A 23,113-nucleotide genomic window follows, 5' to 3' on the forward strand; every position below is an offset into this window, starting at 1 on the left:
GCTCCAAAAAGCGGATGAAGATTTACTAGATGTTTTCCAGAGAAATTGCCTACGGATTGTTCTGGGTACCCGGCTGACTGACCTTATTTCAAACAGTAGGCCGTAAGAAAAATGTGTTTCAATCCCGCTTTCTAGGGCTATAATGAAAGAAAGGTTGAGATGGCTAGGGCACGTTCTGCAGATGAAGGATGACTGATTGCCGAACATTGTCCTTCTCGGCCAACCGTCTAGGGCTGAACGGAAGGCAGGTCGTCCTCGTCTGGGGTGGGAGGATGTCATAAAGAAACCTTTGAAGGAAATGGGAATTTTACGGGAGGGTATAAAGAGGGAGACTTTGAATAGATTGGGGAGGGAGGAGGAGCGTGCGTAGCTGTGTTGACCTCAAGCGCCTTGGTGCTGCGGTGAGCTGTTAGTAGTTGTAGTAGATAATTGGCATATTGAATTGGGTGGTTACCTCACTTTGTCTGGGTTCTTTAAAAATATTTTTTAAGGTACAAGAAGAACATCTTCCGAAATATTTGCAAAAGGGTGGGGGGAAGGGAGAAGCCCTCTAATCCTTTGTTATTGCCTATTATTAGGTTGAGATGAAAATACATTTAAACCCTCAATTAGTCAAACTAAATACAGGTTGGTAATGGTGTCAATTCACGAAAATTTAGGAGGGGGGGGGGTCATAATGTTTTTTCAAGGTCTAGGGGAAGGGTCAAATTCTATTTTTCCAGTGAACATACGAAGAAAAGGAATTTTTCCGTGATTCACCCCCAAAAAGGGCATTCTTTCAAAGTCTAGGGGGATCTCAGGGAGGGACAAATGTCGTCTCCTCAAATGGCACCAATGCAAGCTCGTATACATAGGAAGGGGCTTCAAGCCTATGCCCCCTCCCCAAAATCTTGTGATTCCTTGTGAGAAATTTATGAATATTTTGAGACAAATTGTAAAGACATGCGCACCCTGTCAAAAAGTCCGCGACTATAAATATAGAACTTCTTTAAATTACATTCAGAATTACATTTCTACACTGCATAAGATATGTTCAACTCAACTGAATAATCAAATATAACCTCAATAACTTTCTTCATTAGTGAATGTAACATAAACACAATGAATTTCTTTTGGTACGTGTGTAGGAAGGTGGTAAAACTTAAAATACACGGAAAATAAGCAAGTTACACAGAGGCTGAGAGGACTTATTGATTAAATCGTAAAAGACTCGAGTTACTAGGGAGCTTGTTTTACAATCTATTGTTAAACAATCAAATGATGCATATTTATTTAACATTAGGTAAAAATCGGTTTTTAGTTTTTATAATTTTAACAAAACAGGTATAAAAGCGTAGCAAAAGCTAAACTAAAATTGCACAGCGACTAAAAACCTGTTGAGCATTCAAGCCTCTTTAGAGGCGGTATTACTGCCACTTCAACCAATCGTTATAGTGAGCAGAATTTCAAAGAAAGGAATAGCACGGCTGCATCTGTGTTTTTCTTAATCTATGATATTATTCTATTCTCACTCATGCGATTTCCCGAGCAAAGCCGTACAAAATGACTGGTCGAAAATTTTTCTTTCGAAAAATTGGAAACTTGTATACATCATAGTCAGTCACGCATTTTGTGTGAGGGACTCTCGATCTGATCTACATAAATCGAATAGTTTTCCCAATTTCCATGGTTTATATAATATTGGCTTGTTTTTTAATATGGGTTTGAACATCTATAACCGATGAGTATCCTTTACTTACGAAAAGATACAATATGCTCATTTACTTTTATAACTAAATGCAGAGAAAAACAAAAGATTTGACAACAAAGTAGATTGGGACAACTACTTTTAAGATTTGTCCCAATATGTGGTACCGTTAAGCTGATTGCTTCGTCCAATGAAATCATTTGCCTAGGAAATACATGCGCCTGTTTTGTTGGGTAGAATCCCTGCAAGAAACGGTATTCTTTTTCACATGGCACTGAGTAAGGAATACCGCGTATTGCCTTAATTATTAAAGGGACAAACATGTCCAGAGGTGTGATAAAGCAATTGTTCTAGTATAATCGTAAGACTAGACAAAAAAAAAGACAGATAGTAAACTGAATTTTATTACATAAATCAAATACAATTTTTTTTAAGTATTAGTGCCAATAAAGAAAAGACAGTGCAAATAATACCAGAAATTAACTTAGTTCACGAAATATAGATTTAACCAGACAGGAGATGACTTTCAAATCATTTGATAGAAATGGCCGTGGAATGGAACGATTAAAGCACCAGTCAGCTCAAAAAATTCTATCAAACGAATAACCAGTCGTAACAATGGAAGCATTCTCAACAAAACATGTAACGCTGTAAGTTGCAAAACATGATAAACAACGGTAATTGTTTAATATAAAAGAAAAAAATAGCACAAAATAGGGCAGTGGCAAATTTTATGACTAGAGTAATTTACATTGTATAATAAAACAATATGGAAGAAAATAGTAGTTCATGAGCAAACATGGGAAGTACATAATTAAAATTTGCCTTAAAAAGGCTAAACACATGAATGATATTAGCATTTGACGATACAAAATTCAACCTAATCCTTCTTATAAAACAAATAACAAATTGGCTATCTATATCACAAAAGTCATTAAAAAGAAATTCAATATTATTGACTTGGCATGCCTAGACTTACGGATTTAAATAAGGAGCTGAGACTACCAAATGGAATAAATAGATCGTCCTCTTATAAAGACAATTTATTAGATGTGCAAAAAATCCGTTGGAAAATAACCACAAGGACTGTAAAAAACTAAAGACTAGAAACTGAAGCCACTCCTTTCCAACAAAAAACACTAGACTGATGTAGCACTTCTTAATTTCAGTTATAATCAAGGCTTTAGAATTGGTAAATTGTAAGTGCAACTCCTAGAGTTTTAACAGCTTCGCCCCTGATTTTCTCCTAATTTGAATAGCATTTTGTAACACTAAATTGTGTAGACGGGTATTTTGTTGCTATCAGGTAAAATATCAGTATTAAGACAAGAAAAATGACGAGGTAACAAATCTGAAGTACGACATATAAAAGTTTGAAGATCGAATATAATTGGGCTTTGTTTATTTTGGGTGACTAACTTTAAAGTCTTCACAGTGATACTCCCCATTGTTACCCCATGCCTCAACTAGAATGACCCGAACTTCCTTAGCAGCCCACTCCATGAATCTAACAACAACTCCACAGTTCTACATAACACTTTTGCAGGAGCAATTTTACTTGATTGAACTCTATAAGGCTGCACTGTATAGATGTTTCAAAATATTTTCTTTTCCTAAGGTTGATATTATCTTTATTCCCTCTTGCGCTTTAGAGGCTAAAGCAAAACTAACAATGTTCTACTTGTGACTAAAATTTCTCCTGTTTCCCAGAACAGTGGTAACGCGTCTTTCCTTTTGATACGGAACATTTGACTTCGAGGGATTTTTTGATTTCAATAATATAGCTAAACACACATTATATTAACTAAGTTCCGCGGTATGTTTTATCCCATCTACAAAACTTTAGATCCTAACAGTCCAGGTGTCTTACACTGTTAGCCCGTGCTGCAGCACCAGAACGGCCAAGAGTGGCATAAGGAACCCTTCTTGAGTCCGATTGTGCGCTATTTTGCCGACTTACTATTCCAGAAGAGTTCGCTCTGGGTAGGGTGAATGAACTTGCTGAATCATCACGTGGTTTCCAAACAGGAGAGCCTGTAAGAAATGGTTAAAATTATTACTGGTACAAACAAGGATGTTAAGGGATCCAATATGTCTTTTCATGGAGTCACATCATCCTGGTCTTCAATCAGTGAGAAGGAAACCATTGAAATGGCTATGTTCGACAACAAACGGACGATTTCTGACCATTACATGAGTCTTTTCCTACTAAGGGTTCAGACAAACTGATGCCCTTTTGAGCCCCAGGCCCCCACCTAGCCACTTGACACCAGAACAGCTACTCCTCCTCTATCCACTGTATTCAAAGCTACAATCTCTACCCCTTTCCTTCCAGCTTTCTCAATCTTTTCTCCCTACTTGTCGTAAGTTCTTTCTTGAGACTTTTTCCTACCGTATTTGAAGACATCCAAATTTTCTTTGGGACTAGCTGGATGGCTAAAAACCACATTTTTTGCCAGCCTATCATCCTTCACCCTTAAATCATGATCTAACTATATTAACTTTTTGTTTGTTACAGATACAGACCATGCGATCGAAAAGATATCTTCGTTTAGGATACTATTAGATATACAGTCACACAATCAAGTGCTTAAACTTGTCTTTAAACCATTCCTCCGAACAACATCTAGCCTATCTTTCCCAACTTTTTGAAGCGTCCATGTTTTGAAAAATTCCTAAACAACTTTCATTTTCATAGAATCTAGCATACTACCAGGAATTAGTTCTAGCGCTTTTGTGACTGACCCTTTTCTAGCTTCATGGAATTCACCTTCCTTAGTAATAACAATCTGAATAACCTTCACTGAAGTTTATCTGAGGCCGAATTCCCATCTTTAACAAGAAGTATTCCGACCTTACTATGGTAAGCGATCCCTTTCTGGTCAGAGTTCCTTTATTAATTGAGGTAAGTAATTCAGCTAGGTTAATAAAACTTTTAGAGATCTTCCAGAACTCATATTTGAGATGATTCCAGAGATTCTGTTCCCCTAATTCTACTAATTTATTTGCTGTGTTAAATAAGTTCGTCCAAAAAGCAATTTTTTTTACCTCACTTTCCCTCAGTTTCTGAACATTCCATCACAAAATCTTACTTTTATGCAGACTCGTTCTATTTTACAGATCTCCGGCAGCTCTAATCCAAAGGATAAATCTCACATCTCTCCATTCGTACTTTAATGCCTTCTGTACTTCCCTTTGGTTTTCGTAAGATCTATCTCTCAAAAACTCATAAAAAAAAACTAATTTATTTGCTATTTTGTGACCAAATGTTCCACCTACATTATTGATTATTAGTAAGCCACTGTAAATGGTAAAACCCCACAGCCTATTACCATTGCTATGTTTCTTCCCTGACCTAGATCAGCCTAAGCGAGGCTGAAATACATCCTACTTGTACCAGCCTAGCATCGTAGTCCCGTCATAGAAACACTGCATTTCAACCATGGGTTTGATCTATTCAGAATAAATATATCAGATTCCAGGTAAAAATATAGCATTTTTAGTTTATTCAATTGTCAAATCCTTCCCAATATAAAAAAGACTTGGAAGCTTCCTTATTCGTCACGAGTCTCACTCCGTGCCTGAATGCCCCATCCTTCTAACTTCAATAAATAATTTATATACCACAAGATTTCATGTATCTAGTCGATTGGATTGTGCTGCTGATGTTCTGGCAATAATTTCATTCTCTAATTTCTTCAATTTTCTATCTGTTTAATTACTTCTTGTATTCCAAGAGAAGGATTAGAATACCTACTTAATGGCTCTGGTGCTTGTGGTTTATACTGAGCAGGCGTATTGGACGCGTGAACTAGCTTGGCAACAGATTGACTTCCTCCACTTCCAGTTGATATTGTTGACGTCGTACTTAAGCTTAGGTGGTTAGGTGTTCGTCCTAGAATTTTGAAAATTTATTTTAGTTTGTTTTAAATGGTAAAATTATAAGACTATGTTAAAAATAAAACTCGACTAAGTTTTATAATAAAACGACTAAGATTTAAGTGTTTTAAATGCATAAAAGTTAGAAGCGATTTTCTAAATATACATTATTCTTTCTTCTGACAAAGTTTCATCTCTTCAATAACAAAATAATAATTTTGTGTCGTTTATAGTTTTTATACTACTACTACTACTACTACTACTACTTATTACTATTATTATTATTATTATTATTTTTTTGCAAAACTACGGTTTTGAATTCAAGACATTTAACCAATCGATGAAGTCTTCGTAGTTACTTCTATGCGAAATGTAATTAAAATTTTCCAGCACCTATGGTACGTCTTTTTTCTAACTGTTTTTTTTTTTAGTTTTTAGTGTTCCGAGCATACATAACATTAAAATTTTACAGCAAAACTTAGAAACCTAGAAAAAATCTATTATAAAATTTTGAATGTAGCATTGAAGGTTTAAATAAAAAAAAAAAAAAAAATCCTATAAGCTTTTCCAAATGCAAACAAGCCAAAATTTTACAAAACATGGAAATTCAAAAAAATGAAAATAGACCTGAAATCTGAAGAAATGAAAATTACGATTGCAACAGCAGCAAGAACATAGCAAAGAACGTTAAAAGAAACTGTATAGTGAGAAAGATGTTTCATTCAAAGGTGATTCAGTAAGGATAACTAATATAAATCCTAGAAAAGAGCGACTAAGCCGAAAAAGCGGTTGATTCTTTATTAGGCTCCAGCTAAAAAGCCAAGGGATTTTTCCTGTGTGGGATACATTTTTTAGTGAAAAGATAGTGAAAGATAGACAGGACATAAAAGAGAAGAACCTAGTACCGCAATGAACAGAAGCATGATATAAAACGGGCATTATGAGTAACGCTGAAGATTATGCGAACAAATTTGGGGCGGACAGTGAGGTAGTTAAAATCATCAAACAACGCATTCGACAGTTAAAAATGAAAAAAGGCGACATCATGAGGCTCAAGCCAATCCATTTACACAAAATGTAACAAAAACTTCTGAATGCAACAAGTATTGGAAAGCCAATGTAATAGTCAAGGAAGGGAACGGTTTGACCGGGAACAAATTGCAGGAGAAAAGATTCTTTGACTACCCGACTCAAAAAATGTGCTGATTCCAAATATGCAAAGTTTGCTCATCTAGCTGTTTCACAAACATGTTTTTTTTAGGTTAAGGTTGATATTGAGGGGGTGAATTTTGTGTTTCCATATATAGGCGTACAACAACAAAATTGATGTCCAGAATAGTGTAATAGATCACGATGATTATGAAAATCAGCTTCTTTTGAACGTAAAGTTAAAGCTTATTTTTTTTAGGCTGGGGTTGATTTTAAAGAGGTGAAATTTGTGCTTCCATCTAAAGGCGTACAACAACAAAATGAAATGATGTCTAGAATAGGGTATTAGATCACAGAGATTATGAGAATCACTTTATGTGAACATAAAATTTAAACTTTCATGTAAATATTCCATCAGTGTTAAATCACGCTTAATTTGAAAGTAACCGCTCTTAAAATGTAGAATGACAACTTTTCAGTTATATAACATACAAATGTGATAAAAAACGAAAGATCAATATTCATAGATCTTCCTTATCTTCCAGATCATCAACTCCGAGAAACTCAGTCGTAAGACATTTAGCAAAACTTGTTGCCTTGCAAGGTCCACAGGCCAAGTGCATTTCGTGCCATTTCTTTTACAAGTACGTATCATATTTGAGCTGTCGGCTTTTTCAGTTACAGTGAAAAACTACAAGGAGAGAGTTGGGAGCAGCTCGGAGTTCGCCAAAAATAGGGCAATATAGTCCATTCTGAATTGCCTAACCGAACTGGGTAGGGTTGAGATTACATCCCATGGTTTTCCAGGATCTAACTTGCAAATAGACTCAAAATGAGTGGATGCTGCAAGCATCACTGGTGGGAAGGAGAACTTTGCACTCAAAGTACGAAGCAGACGTTTTAATTTTCTCAACGAATTTGAGATGATGCAACTGATTGAGGATTCAAATTGAGCCTGGGCACTTATATAAAAGCATCATTTTTTCTCTCCCCAGCAGTTGAAATGTCGTGCTTGACGGATAGTGGGTCCACAAAATCTTTAGCGGATTTAGAAAAAAACTCATCGTTTTTTACCAGAAGCTGTAGTCCTGCTGACTTCCCAATGACATAGACACGAGAAGTTGAATCGCACCCAAGGAAGGCGTGGGCATGTAGGATTGTGCTACATATACGAGATGCAAGCTTGAGTTTCGCTGCATTTATATCCCAAATTCTATTCTTTGAGATTCCAGCTCGAAACTCAGAGTAAAAGTAGATCACTTGGCTATCTGTCTGTGTGTGATTAGTAAAAGTAAAAGTAGATCTGTGTCGTCTCCAACCAGGAGAGTAGGCATAAAATAAGCAGATCGAACTGCAGTGGGAACAATGAGATGATCAGCGTCACCTTCTGCCTGGTATACCTGACACCCAGCTTTGGTCAGGTACTTATTGGTCATGACTATGATTGTTTGCTTATTCTGCTGCTTAAGAACACTTCTTTCTTTGTAGAAAAGACCATATTCCTGTTAAAGTAGATCTTCGGGTACCTTCGTGTCCCTTACCGTCTCAAATGGTTGATGTCTTCGATTGAAGGTGCTTGGTTGCATCCGTCAAAAACCCTGACGTCTTTTGCGACCCGTATTTCTGTGCAACGTAGTCAAAGCACTTCTGGCAGATACCATCATAAGTTGAGCTCTTTTCCCAAGGGATTCTTTGAAGTAGCGCCCCACCATCGAGAATTATATGCTTGTCACTGAAATCTTTGACAAGTCTTCAGTTTTTGGCAGCTGCTCTGCAACTAGACACCACATGGCATCGCCGACGGCAGGCTTATCGGCTAATCGTGGAAGTGCGGTTGCTTCAAAAAGTGACGGAAGCGGTGAACACAATTCATGCTTAGAGCATGACGCCAAATTATCGCTGCAAATTCCAGCAATTGTCATCAAGCGTTGAAACATCAATGCTGGATCAACGACAACTGAGAGTCCATCAATAACTGGTGCAGCTTTATTAGCAAGCGTTACGGCCACCAAATATTTCTTGAATGTTTAGGCCTACGTGTTGACGTTTTCCCCAGTCATAAAATCCATGATTTCTTGTCAGACGGATCTAGCAGTGTCGACATTGACTTTTTCGTCAGCCGTAATTTTCTCAATGGTAACTTTTGGCAGGCGTGATTTTTCCATTCGGTGTATGTGAACAAGCCACCTGAGCTACTGTAAGCCCACTTTCTAGAGAATTGTAGTTTTCCGCTTCAGTTGCATTCGAAGGTCTTCGTTGGAGATTCTGTTTAGATACGTTACACCAGCTATACGACAGGAATATTTATTTTCAAAGGCCGAAAATCTGCGTTCGTCCTTGAATTTTAGGCCCACGTTTCGCAGGTGTACATGGCAACAGGGATGACTAGCGAGTCAAAGACTCGGAAATTCTATTGCATTGGTAGGTGCTGATTTTTGAAGAGGGGGAGCATTATCTTGAAGCTCTTTGCTACTTACTGGGATGTAAATGGGGAATAAATTTGGGCTCCAATTAATATAAACGTTTTATTCAATCACTCTTGGTTTCATTGGATTCAAAAGTTCCCTTTTTTGTGATAATATGTAAAAGTAATACGTATGACAATTGAAGCCTCAATGGGGCAATTAACACCTAGGAGTTTACTAAAATGAATCTTGGAGAGGTTACCATGAAATTCAAAATATTTTAAGCTTTACCCCTCCCATTGCAGATTCTTAAGTACTTGTACTTTTTGAAACTATTTTTTCTCATTGAAAAACAGGTTATTACTTTTTTTTGTGAAATCTAGCCCATTTCTTAAATGCAAATGCAAGTGAAATAAAGAGTTGCCAAAAAGTCTTCATAGATGACTTCATAGAAGACTTCGAGCCGACAAAAATAGCTTTACAATCAACAATTTTAAGGTTGCGTAGAACTTAAATTAATAGGATTACCGAGAAGAGAGCGTCTTCTTTGAGTTGCTGTTGTGCTTGTAGACGATTTTGTGTCGTCTTCTGTGTCCGGCTCTGTTCCATCTGAAGATCTATGAATTATCTCTTCTCTAGGTTCTGAAAATAAATCCTAAAATTAACTTGCCAATCTAATTATGAGGAACAAGAGTAGATAAAATGATAAGCAGTAATACAATATTTTTACGAAACAAATTCAAATTCAAGACATCCAAGGTTGACAAATAATAATAATTTTCAAATAATAGCCGATTCTACTATTCAGAATTTCAGCCAGCATTTTAGTGAAGAAGCCAATAACATGAAAAATCGTGTATTTTAATGAATCTCTAGAAGAACCAGAGGTACTAATCCGTTTTATCTTAAACAAATAACTTGTGTAATTTCTATTTGCGTTAGAAAATTAAAGAAAATAACTTTTTATGCGTTTAAAGAAAATAACTTTTGTATGCGTTAATACTACAAAACAAGATGAAAATATGCAAATATATCCCTCAAAATTTCTTGTTGCTCGAAAAACGAAGAAAATATGCAAACCTACGCTTCAAACTATGGTTTTGCACGAAAATCGATGAGAATATATGCATGCTTAGAAGCATATATGGTGCTGAAGCACAGATATATGTTTCAAAATGCGTTATTGCTTGAGAAACGACGGAAACATGTAAATGTGCCCTTCAATACGCGTTGATGCTCAAAACATGATGTAAATATGAAAATTAGTGTTTCAAAATGTATTCTTGTTCAAAAATCTCTATGTTTCAAACTGAGGTTTAGCTCGAAAAAAGAGGAAAATATGCAAAGGTGTCCCTCAATACACGTTTATGCTTCAAACACAAATGAAAAAATGGAGTGTCCTTCAAAATTTCTCGTTGCTGGAAGCTGAAAATATGCAAATGTATCCTTCAAATTTCTTGCTGCTGGAAGATGAGATGAAAATATGCAAACGTGTGTTTCAAAATGTTTTGATGTTTGAAAGTCATAGAAAATATTTGCAACTGTATGCTTCAAACTGCGGTTTTGCACGAAAATCGATGAAAATATCCAAACCTTTCCTAAAAAATTGCTTGAAACATGATCAAAAAATGCAAATATATCCTTCAATACCTGTTGACGCTTGAAAACACAAATGGAAGTATGTAAATGTGTGATTCAAAATGTGTTGACGTTGGAAATAGAAGAAAATGTGCAAATCTATGTTTCAAAATGTTTTGATATTGGAAAGTAGAAGAAAATATCCAAAACTATGCTTCAAACTGTGATTTTGCTTGAAAATCGATGAAAATGTGGGCTTCAAAATACGTTGTTGCTTGAAACACAATGAAAACAAGCAAATGCGTGCTTCAACATAAAGATAGAAAACGATAAAAAAGGGGTTTTGTGTTCTTCAAATGGGTTGACGTTCGAAAACCAAAGGAAATATGCAAATCTATGCTTCAAACTGTGGTTTTGCCTGATACGAGACGGAAGAAAATGTGCAAATGTATCCTTCAATACACGCTGATGCTTGAAACACAAACAAAATGTAAGCATGCCCTTCAAAATTTCCTCTTGCTCGGAACAAGCTGAAAATATGCAAATGTGTCCTTCGAAATTTCTTGTTATTTGAGGATGGAATAAATATATATATATATATATATATATATATATATATATATATATATATATATATATATATATATATATATATATATATATATATATATATATATATATATAGAGAGAGAGAGAGAGAGAGAGAGAGAGAGAGAGGGAGAGAAATCTGAGTCGGTGGAAAATTTATACCTGAAAGAGTCTGGCTCCTTAGTTTATCCTTTTTTGGCTCCAAATTGTCATAATCTTGGCTTCTGGGATTATTTATCTTCGAAGAAGGAACATTCATATTTCGCACACTTTCCCGAATGATCTGTCTGATCGTTTTAAGAAAAGCATTTCGAAATTCAGCAGTTGAATTTGATAAACTATAAACCTTTTCCGCTCTTTTCTGAAACTGATTCCTAAGGTGAACTAACTCCCACCGATAGTTGCTCTCCGGGGACTTCGTTGCTGCAGACCTTACTTGAACTTCAGATACTGGAATCAAAACTTGATATCTTATCACTTCTACTTCGCCGTTTGGACGAGAAGACACTGACTAAAAAAGACGAAAAGGGGAGATCATGCAAAATCCTTCAGATAAACTTTGTTTTAGTTCTAAATTTATAAAGAAATGCCAATAAATAGATAGACTTATCATATTCAATGCAATAGCATTAATTATGCTTGCACTTAATGTTATTTTGAAACAAACTTAAGAGAATTTTGGAAAATAGCCTGAAACCTTAAAAAATGGCGCGGTTGAACGTGGCAACACCGACGATAAGGTGGTACTGCCCCAATAACTTCTTAGTCTTGTAACCTTAAGAAAAAAATCTTGAAATAAAAGTCTCAGAATATCGCAGTTTTCAGGTATGACTAGACTTAAGATGAATCCAGGGGGCAAATAAATGAATTAGTTTTTATGGTCTTGGTGCTTTAAGAGTGCTTACGCACAATTATCAGGTAGGACTAGACTTAAGATGAATCCAGGGGGCAAATAAATGAATTAGTTTTTATGGTCTTGGTGCTTTAAGAGTGCTTACGCACAAGAGAATATACGTAGGTATATAATTCACTTTGACCCAAAAATGGCCTAATGGCTATCCATATTAGCAAAAAGAATGACTACAGAGCGTAACTTAACGCCTTTTATTAAAAACAGTATAAAAGTACAAAAAAGGTGCTTTTGGGGTCATATGATAATAACGAACCCAGGGGTAAGAGTCCCAAATTTTGGAAAGAGACACAATTTTGCAGAGGGATGTACATACCATCCCTTAATGTTATCATAAGCATGCAAATATTTTATATAATTCAAGAACACAAAGTGAGGCCACCTTTCGTTCAACATCCCTGAGGGTTAATTACAAATCCGAGGTTAATGTTGCAGTATAGAAGAAGTTCCAAATCAAAAGACTCTTAGTATATATCTTAAAAATACCATTTGATTTCCCTCAAAGTTAACATTTAAGAACTTCAGAATCTGAGTTTAGTATTAAAATATAGAATACCCGTCCGAAATAAAAAGAGAATTAACACTTATATAAAGAATGGTGTTCGACTTCCACCAAAGATGGTGTTTAATAGCTTCTGAGCTTTTTGATAACAAAGCTGAGGCTAATATTGAATCATAAATATCCAAATCGAAAGATTCTATGTAGATATTTGACAAAATGCGGACAGACTACACCTTGCTGAAACAATTTTTTCCAAGCATTTGGACCTGCACTATTGGAGGGCTCAAAGTGGGGCCTTTCATCCCTTGACCCTCAAACCCCCACACTAAATGAAAAATTTTCAATAAAGTTCGTTAATGCACAAATTTTGAATGGGTCAAGTGAAAAAGATATTTTATCTGCTCCTAAAATATATTTAGTCCCAACAAACACAGAACTGCCCTTTATTCTCAGAAGAACACGGTTTCTAGTGAAACTAGAGTTAGCAATGATAATTCAGAAGTTACAAGGAGAAATTTTAAATGTTGTTTTTATTTATTTACCAGAATTAGTTTTTGGCCATGGGCACTTATGACGTGTGGCTATTTTTTGAGCACACACGTCGTAATTGTGACCTTAAAATCAAAATTAATGGCCAAATAGATCAAGGACATCTGATATCAGCATGTTATGCTGTGTTCACAAAGAAAAGTTTACATGATGATATATCGCTCTGTACTAGGTATATGATTATTAGATGTTTTTTTTTTTTTAGATTCAAACGCCTATTTTTTCTTTTATTGATTATAAAACAATTTTTCTGTTTTTTCTTTTTTTATGCCAGTTGTTTTTTTTTTGTGCGAACAAAACATAGCGGAAAAAATCGTTAAATTTTCATCAAAATGACGTCTCCTAAATTAAACTACGCGAGAAAGCATTATGGATTTTTGTACCAATACTACTGAGTAGCAAGGATAGATAAGTTTTTGTAAACTAAATAGGCAAATAAATATTTATGAAATTCCCATCAAAATGAGAAAACCAATTTGCGATATATGTGGATAATTATTTCAAAACGGCAGATATTCAAATATTTTCATATATTTCAATAAGGGACTAATTGAACGAGAAAAAAAAGACAAATTACTAGAGTTAATAAAGTCAACAGATATTCGTATATGGGAGTGTAAGTAGCTCAACCCCATTCAACTCAGCCCCTATCTAAGTTAAATTCCCTTGCATTTATCTCTCATCAAATTCTATCCTATTTAACTCAATTCCCATTTTGTTCAGCCCAAATCCAACTCAACCTCATTCAACCTAACCAAACCTGTGATAGGCGTTACGTTGAATTGGGGTTGCATTGACTGGGCTTGACTTCAACGCAGGTTCAGTTAAACGGGAGTTAAGTTGAATGGGTTTGAGCTAAATGAGTGTTGATTTGCATGAGAGTTGAGCTAAATGGGGGTAAAGTTAAATGGATGATGAATTAAACAGGGATTGAGTTGAATAGGGGTCAAGTTAAACTGGTTTAGTTGAACAAGTTAAATTAGAACCTCGTCCATGAATCTGCAAGCGTTGTTGTCAATAGCCCATATTTACATGCAGCCTAATTTAACTGGTGAATAGGAAAAAAACAAAATTGAATGCCTGGACGATAAACAGAGATGGTAAAAAACAGACGGGAAAATCAATAGGGCCGAATGTCCGACTCCTGGTCAAAGCAAAGTGAGGGGCCCCCACCGGGGGTTAGAGGCTCTGTATACCAAGTTTTGTGGATAAGCTAAATGCAATGGGATTTTTGTCAGTCATAGATTAGCTCTTCAGCAGTTGATAAGACAAAGCAAAATTGCTTTAAAGAGCTGATTAACAAGGTTTAACCGTAATTGTTTCTGTTTACAAAAAGATAGTAATTGATTATTTTCCGTACAATTTAAAATGACCGTCAAATTAAACAAAACTATAGCCAGAAAGCGAGATGGGAGAGTCTCTAGGACACGGCAGAAGACGCAAAATACTCGTTCTTAAATGTTCATTTTACAGTTAGCTTTTTTTTCTTTAAATTCCTAGTTAATTTCGTCACTGTCACGTCTAAAGTTTGAATATGACATTTTGGTCTTTCTAAAATAAAACTTAAAAAGGTAAATAATACATCACTGGCTTTATCGGCGGTGCTTTCATGGCCCTTCAACCAGGAAGCACGATATATGGTTGGGGGCCAGCCATCCTCTGCTTTCGCAAACCTTTCTTGTTTATCTTCCCAAGATTTTTCTAAAGTTTGAATATGACATTTTGGTCTTTCTAAAATAAAACTTAAAAAGGTAAATAATACATCACTGGCTTTAAAGTCTTTATCGGCGGTGCTTTCATGGCCCTTCAACCAGGAAGCACGATATATGGTTGGGGACCGGCCATCCTCTGCTTTCGCAAACCTTTCTTGTTTATCTTCCCAAGATTTTTCTAGGTACCCATTCCGAGCTGGTTGACTCTGGCTGAGCTTACAGAGCGACGCCACTGGCCCCCTTTCCAAACAAAATAACCATCAATCCCAGGACTTGAACCCCTGTCCTCACAAACAAAGGATTTCAAGTCTAGCGTGCTAACCCCTCGCCTAGGATGGCTAAAATAAAAGTCAAAAACTAAGGGAAATGTATATTCATTCAGACTTTGACCCTCTTGATCTACGCTGTTTTTCTGATCCTCCCTTGGATGACAGCTTACCAAGCGGTTTTTGGTAATTATTTTAGAAGTGCGAAATTGTCAGATAGGATGTTCAGGAGTGACAGTGACAATTCCCTTCTGATTTTGCTATTTCAGTTTGTCTCCTATTAATTGTCTCATAGCTTATATTAACTCGCCAGAATTCATGAATATCATGGTTTCTGCTCCCACATTTATGCCAGGGTTAAATTTGATATTACTAATTTGTCTTCTATGTTCACTATCCCTCTTTATAATATTTTCTTTTGCATTAGGATTGCTAAGGGTGAACAGCTGCTATTGTTCTCATGACAGGTTCATATTCAATGATTTTTATCTAAAAATTCTCGTCGGAAGGAAAAACAAATGTTTCATGACAAAAGCTATTCAACGTGGGTTCTTAGTAATTTAGCCCTTTTTTACAAGAATAAATTTCGCGGTTCACATTATAACGCAATAAGTACAATTATTAGCTTCTATAAAAAAACCTTATTAAAGATATCTCACCGTAAATAATTTAGCAACAATTTTACTAGTTTGATCTTTTTCCCCATTCGTAACTTTGTTGTGTTATCAAGGTTTTCAACAACACTTCTTTTTGTTTTTAAGAAAATGACAGGTCCAGAAAAAACCAACTGAAAGAAATTTGATTAGATTGCCACTTTTAGAGTCGGGGAGTTTGAAAATTTTCAATAAAATTGTAGTTTTGTTCAAAAAAATCTTTTGGAAATCAGTAATATTCGGGAAAAAATTATTTACTAGCCATAACTACAAGCCATATCTATAGCCATTAAAAGCAGTATTTTTTTTTAGAGAGAGATACAAAAATAATAATAACAGCCACCCCGAGAAGTAAAAAAACTTGTCCAAGGGGGTGGCAAAAATATGTTAGAAAATAATACAGGACTAAGAAATTTTTTTTTATAAAACCAATAATACGACCTAATCGGCACAACAAACCCCGAGAGACCACAATAAGATACCAAATTATTTATCCCCCCCCCGAAAAAAAACAAGAACAAAAGAATTAAAATTCACACTTAGTCAAAAGGACTTCTTTTATTTCTCCTTTGAAAAAAGAAATATTACTATTTTTTTTTAATTCTGATCTAGATGATTCCAACTTCTAATCCCCCTATGAAGCACAGAAAACGTCGACCGGGTCGAAACAATCAATGGAATGTTGATCTCTCCAGAAGATCTTGTGTCATAATTGTGGATCATGGATCTCAAATTAACTGAACTGTCAAAACATGTAAGATTTGTACCATGATGTAGCCTAAAAATTAACAAAAGTGTATATAACTCTCGTAGTCCAGTGGCTGGTAGTATCCTTATTCGCTCATAGACGTTCAACACCGAATCCTAGGTTTGTAGGTTAACGAACAAACGAACAGCATTATTTTGAAGAACTCTTACAGGTCGGAAAACGAAAGCAAATGTACTAAGCCAAATGCGACTACAATACAGAATATGTGGATGGACAAAGGAAAAATAAAGGAGGTGTAGGACATATGTAGGGAAAAAATGCTTAAGTTTTCTCATTATACCTAGGTTCCGGGACAAAATTTTACTCACAGACTGCGCATGAGACTTGAGTGACAAAATCTCATCAATATAAACCCCCAGGAACTTAATCGATAACGCACACTTTAAAACTCCACAATGTGTTGTAATTTCATTAATCAAAGGATAAAAAACAGGAGATCGGGAAAAAATGGCAAGTTTTGACTTAGCATGATTAATCTTAAGCCTATTTACCCTTAAACAAGAATGTGACCTATCCACATCATCTTTCATCGATGTCAGGAGTAATTCTTCCATCTTTGCAGCGCTTACAGCCACTGTGTCATCAGCAAATAATGACACAGTTTCATTCCGGAGACTTTAAGTCATATCACTAGCGCTAAAACAACAATTATGGATAGAATTATGCATACTATTAATAATAATAAAAAAAAAGAATCAGGCCAATAACAGATCCCTGTGGGACATCACAACTCACTGGACGCAATTCAGATTTCGAACAATTCATCTCTATAAACTGGTACCGGCTACAGAGGAAACTCCGTATAAGATTGAGAGCTTTACCTCGGATCCCTTAAACCTTACACTTTTCCAAGAGCAAACCATGGTCAACTGTATCAAAAACCTTCATTCGGTCTAGAAATACTGCATCAACCTTAAATTTTTCGTCTAAAGCCACATTAATAATACTTGTCAAAAATATCAATGCATCCTCTGTCTTCCTATCCTTCCGGAATCCGAACTGATTAATATTCAAAAGATTAAACTTCTCAAGAAATACCGATTTGAAGAGTTAAAAACTAATTGCGCGCACAGCATTTTACCAAAGCAATTAGTTTAGTAACCATAAGTTTAGCTATAACCATAAAACATTAGTTAAGAAACTAACAAGGCAAACAATAAATTTTCACCTACACATGGTAAACATAAAAAGAAAACAAAGAGATAAAACAGGTATAAGTAGGACTGATCCCATGTCACTTTAACCCTATATGACAAACGCAAATGCCACTCCCTGTATACAGTTCCATTAATCAAAATTTATTTATAATATTTTAGCTCAACTTATGGATAAAGGATAGTAGACTAAATAACCCAAATTCATGAATCACAGTTGTACTGTAAATTCAAGCAGCTAAAGCCGGTAATCGACATAAGCTTACGGTTGCCCGAAACTAAAAGAAATCAACCAAATAATTGTTTTTGGGGGGAGAGGAGGGCGGAGAGTGATTTAGAAGCAATTATGGCTTACATGGTAGCTTCCTGGCTGGAAAAGTCTAAGCGAAAGATTTATTCACTGAAAGGTTGAACATTTCACTTTGATTTCTTGTTCCCAGAAAGAAGAAACGAAACTAAATTTGTACTGAGAAAATATGGAATTGGAAAAATATGGAAAAAATAAGGAATTAGCCTATGGATTTTAATCAGCCAGAGAACATGAAAACGTTTATGAGACTGAGGAAAGGGGAAATCTAAAGAACAAACCATAATTTTTCGTTTTTGACGCAACCTCTCCTTGCAGAGGAAGATAACAGCAGACGAAAATACAAATGTCATAGCATGGAGTTCAAGACCTCGCTTGACTTTTCCAAGAAATTCTGTCAAATTGAGCCATTCAACTCCTCCATAATGAAGTAATGCTCCTGGGCTTAAATCAATTGCCTAGAACGAATCAAATTCAGAAAAGTTTTAAATATTTGTAAAGAATTTTTTTTTCAAATTGAATATTTGTCCTAGACGTTTCAAATGTTCAAAATGACATTCTAGTTGACGTTTGAATGTTTCAAATAAATTTTCGATTTAAATTTGCTTGTCCTTTATACTGCCAAATAAAGGAAGAACCTTATAAGATAGCAATTTCAAATTTCTTGCGGTACATTATTCTGACACTTTGTTTCTGTGTTTAACTTGTGTATAAAATGCAACATGTCATCTTGACAAAACTTCCTTGCAGAGGAAGATAACAGCAGACGAAAATACAAATGTCATAGCATGGAGTTCAAGACCTCGCTTGACTTTTCCAAGAAATTCTGTCAAATTGAGCCATTCAACTCCTCCATAATGAAGTAATGCTCCTGGGCTTAAATCAATTGCCTAGAACGAATCAAATTCAGAAAAGTTTTAAATATTTGTAAAGAATTTTTTTTTCAAATTGAATATTTGTCCTAGACGTTTCAAATGTTCAAAATGACATTCTAGTTTACGTTTGAATGTTTCAAATAAATTTTCGATTTAAATTTGCTTGTCCTTTATACTGCCAAATAAAGGAAGAACCTTATAAGATAGCAATTTCAAATTTCTTGCGGTACATTATTTTGACACTTTGTTTCTGTGTTTAACTTGTGTATAAAATGCAACATGTCATCTTCATTAAAGCAAACTGAAGAGTTTCACTTACTGTTGCTTGTTAGCAGTATAAATGAGGCCCAAAATGAAAAAAAAACTTAAAAGAACAATCATAACAAACATAAACATAACAGTCACGGCTATAGATGAATGAACGAATCCTAAAACGAGCATAAATTAACATGAAGAATCAAGTCAAATTCAGAACAAACAGAAATTACAAAAACAGGAGTAGGGCTACACCCTACTTCTTATGAATATTATGTTAAAATAACAGTATTTAAGCTTTTTGTACCAATATGAGTATGGTATTAAAAGTGCTGTAAAGCAGTCAATGCTTTTTGGAATAGTAAATTTTCTGGATTTCCGAATTTTTTTTTTTGAATTTTAGTGAGGCTTACACATATACTGCTGGGCTTTATGGAAATAAGACTTGTAGAAAATAACGTTGAAGAAACCATTGAAATAACATAGTTAATGCCCTTAGTATTGAAGAAAAGACTATAAGAGCTACCACGTCATGATTTTCAGTTACAATGAGGTAGTCTGGAAAAAAAAAAATCACATTTTCAAAGGTTGTCATTCAACAATTTCAATGGAATGATCCATAGTAACTTGGCATAGTCTCTCTTGTCTTTCTGAAAGGTAAGTAAACTTTCCGCAGTTTTGCGGTATCTGCTTTAGTAAAGATATACCTACAAATTAAATTGTGACAAAGCAAAACTTAAAAAGCCTAAACGAAGTTCTCTATACGGAAAGAGACTCAACGTGAGAGGTAACTAGTCGTATTTTCCCCCAGGTTTCCTAAGTGACTTTACTCAGGCTTTTATATCTTTCTAAAATGGCTTTCACGCAATTCTTCACTTTGAAAAAGAGGCATTTATCCCAGTTCCCTGCTGATTTAAACAACTTCAAGTAGGTGTCATTATGCTTTTTTCTAGGTACTTTGTTCTACAAAGGCTTCAAGGGGAATTGGAGGAAACACCGTCATAAAATCGAGCAAAGCACACCGGCTGCGTTTTATGAAAGATCAGACGAACAAATAAAACTCTTCCACCCAAAGTAAAATTAAATCGGTGAACGCTTAGACAGTATAAGTTTTCTGACCAAATCATGTCCAACACATGATAATTGGAATATGTCAAGCATTTATTTCTGTCTGTCATTGAATTGGTTTGCAGGGAACAATAGAGAAATTATCTAAGACAGATGCAGGTGGGAGGGGCCGGATGACAAAAATTCTGGAAAGTAATTTCGAGAGGGATATTAACAAACCAGCCAAGTATGCTCAGATCAGGGTGCGACTTAGAGAACGCTTCCTAGCTAATAGGTAAACGTTCATTTCTTTCCTTAAAACGAAATAATTTTTCATAAAGAACATTATGAGGATTTAGCCTATGTTTTTTGTCAGAGTATTGTTTCTTGTCTTAAAGGTTTATGCATCACTGTTAAGTGTTGTATCACGCTTGTTGTGCTATGGCTTACAGGGCACTTTTTTTTCGTGGTTCAACAATGTTTGCAAAAATGGGAAGGTAAGTCTAGAAACTAAGAGCCAGATACTAGAAGTCAGGATAAGCATGGCTCTGACAAAGGCGCGTTTCGAAAGATTGAGGAAGATATTGCTGACATCAAACAGTTCGTGGTAACGAACTGTAGTAAGGAGCGACCCGGCTAAATAGTAACCGAACTCTAAAATGACTGTTTCTTGTCTTAATGCTTTATACGTCACAAGTGTTGTACCACGTTTGCTTTACTATGGCCAATGAGACACTTTCTTCGTGGTTCAACAATGTTTACAAAAATGGGAAGATACATCTTAAAACTAAGAACCAGATATCCGAAGTCAGGTTAAGCATGGCTCTGACAAAGGCACGCTTCGAAAGACTGAAGAAGATATCGCAGACATTTTCAAAAGGAACTGCATAACTTTCCTTTTGTGAACTCGTTTAAATGTCAGTATATCAAGCAATAAGCGATCCAAAAAATCTTGTTCCTACTTTCTATGGCTGTAATGTGAGAAAGTAAAAAATGATCAGGTCAGATTTTATGAGGGAGGAACGAAATTTGCCAAAATCAGTGTTTTTGGTTATCCCGCTTGGGGAAAACAGAAATGCAGAATGTCCTTGAATGGGGCTTGAATGGGTCATGGGAAAATACTGAAAGAGAGTAGGAATTTCTTTGTATCCCTCTAACGCGCCTTTGAAAAGGTTGCTGCGGAAGAAGAGTACTTACATTGACCTCAGGTGGATTGGTACTGTGATGAGTTGCAAGTAGTAGCAGTACTAGAAATAAATTTTTAGGACCGAGTTTAAATTTCACCCCAGAATTAAAAGCCAAAAAGTGCTAAGAAGTTTCAAAGCTAGGTGATTGTGAATGATAACACAACTTATCTCTACCTTCCCGTCGTACATAGTAATGTACGATCCTTACAATTTGAGATACCTGCAATTATAAATCTGTACAAGCAAAATTTGTTTCCGTTTCACTTTTTTATGGTTTACTTTTTTATCTTTTACACACATTTTTGTTGAATTATCTTTCATTGTTCAAAAATTACCTTATAGGCTAACTTCCAATGCTTGCTTTTGAGTAATCGTTGACTTCTTTTTAAGCTCTATTTGTCCATAATAAAATATTATAATTGATTATCAGTTTAAGCAAATCAGATATTTTCTTTTAAGTTGCAGCTCAAACAAATGACTTTTTCATGGAAACGAGTGAAATTGTTTAAGGTGATTACAATAGCGCATTCATTTTCTTGAGTGAGGCCTGTTTCCACGTTTAAGGGATCACTATTCTTTAATATCTCAAAAGGTGAGAAATGAGATAAGAAAATACTCTCTCATCTGGGCTTAAGCAAAAGAAACAATGAAGTAGGCTATACTTTTCAAATGTATAAAAAGGACTAGAATATACAAGAAATGATTAGTTCAAAACCAATCACGATTTCCGCCTAGATTGTCCCTGTAGGAGAAAAAGAACTGAAAAAAACAGCAAGAAAGAGAGACAATATTTTATAGAAAAGATAAAAACTGTAAATAAAAGTGAAAGTGCAACTAATTTTTATTATGCAAATGAAAGAATGATAAATCCCTTAAAGATAAAGAGATGGGACACATTTTTTCTGAGATGGTGGAAAGTAAAAAAGAAAAAAAAGCCCCTCCAAATATTTTGATTTTACAATCAATAGACGGTATCACAATTGGTTTTATTACTTGGTATTTTCCTTATACCTTACTATTTTGACACTGAGAAACGGCTTGACAACTTGGATTTTTTTTTCGTTGCTATTTCTACAGCCCCATATTGTACTGAGTATTTTTCTTCAATGTTGAGATAATAATGTTAGCTTAGAGCTTTTATAGTGAATAAACATATTCTATTCTATATAATCATGAAAATTCTATTTAGAAACATTTCACTTCTTTTAATAATGAGATATTACCTTCTTTTTGTTTCATTAGTTGCGCTGCCATGGACAAGTCATCCCAACTCTTTCTGTTCTTTTGTCTGTATTTATTCATTTATGAAAATAACAAAAATATCGCTGATATTTGGTCATCAAGTCAGATTTAGCTTGGTGTATGGTTTATTCTGTAATATAACCTTATTGACCAGATTGTCCTTTGCTTTTAGGTAAGACTTTTATTCCCTGTCAAACCATAAAAATTGTAATTAGGGTATTAAAGAAAGGATTAAGATCCGCGTAGACATTGATGGTGTGTAGGGCTTCGACAAGTTGTTGACGTTTCAGTTACTGGGTCTTCTTTACAAGGAGATGTAGCATGCCTGTCGTCCAGCCATATGGCTACTGGGATCGAACCCTGGTCTTCACATTATCAAGAAGAGATCAATCCCATTCG

General features: G+C 35.2%; 1 protein-coding gene across 2 annotated transcripts in view; it reads right to left on the reverse strand.

Moving 5' to 3' along the window:
* Window positions 1–2,069: 2,069 nt before the first annotated feature.
* The window catches only part of LOC136039474 (protein still life, isoform SIF type 1-like), a 263,198-nt gene continuing 242,154 nt past the window's right edge, over window positions 2,070–23,113 (reverse strand). For both annotated transcript variants that reach the window (XM_065723265.1, XM_065723255.1), the window contains 5 exons: window positions 18,390–18,566; window positions 11,449–11,797; window positions 9,649–9,762; window positions 5,445–5,582; window positions 2,070–3,721 (listed from right to left, as the gene is read on the reverse strand). In XM_065723265.1, the coding sequence (XP_065579337.1) occupies window positions 3,537–3,721; window positions 5,445–5,582; window positions 9,649–9,762; window positions 11,449–11,797; window positions 18,390–18,566 (963 nt within the window). In that variant the 3' untranslated portion in view covers window positions 2,070–3,536. The remainder of the gene's footprint in view (window positions 3,722–5,444; window positions 5,583–9,648; window positions 9,763–11,448; window positions 11,798–18,389; window positions 18,567–23,113) is intronic.

The sequence above is a fragment of the Artemia franciscana genome, chromosome 2 (assembly GCF_032884065.1).
Source record: "Artemia franciscana chromosome 2, ASM3288406v1, whole genome shotgun sequence".
Lineage (NCBI taxonomy): Eukaryota > Metazoa > Arthropoda > Branchiopoda > Anostraca > Artemiidae > Artemia > Artemia franciscana.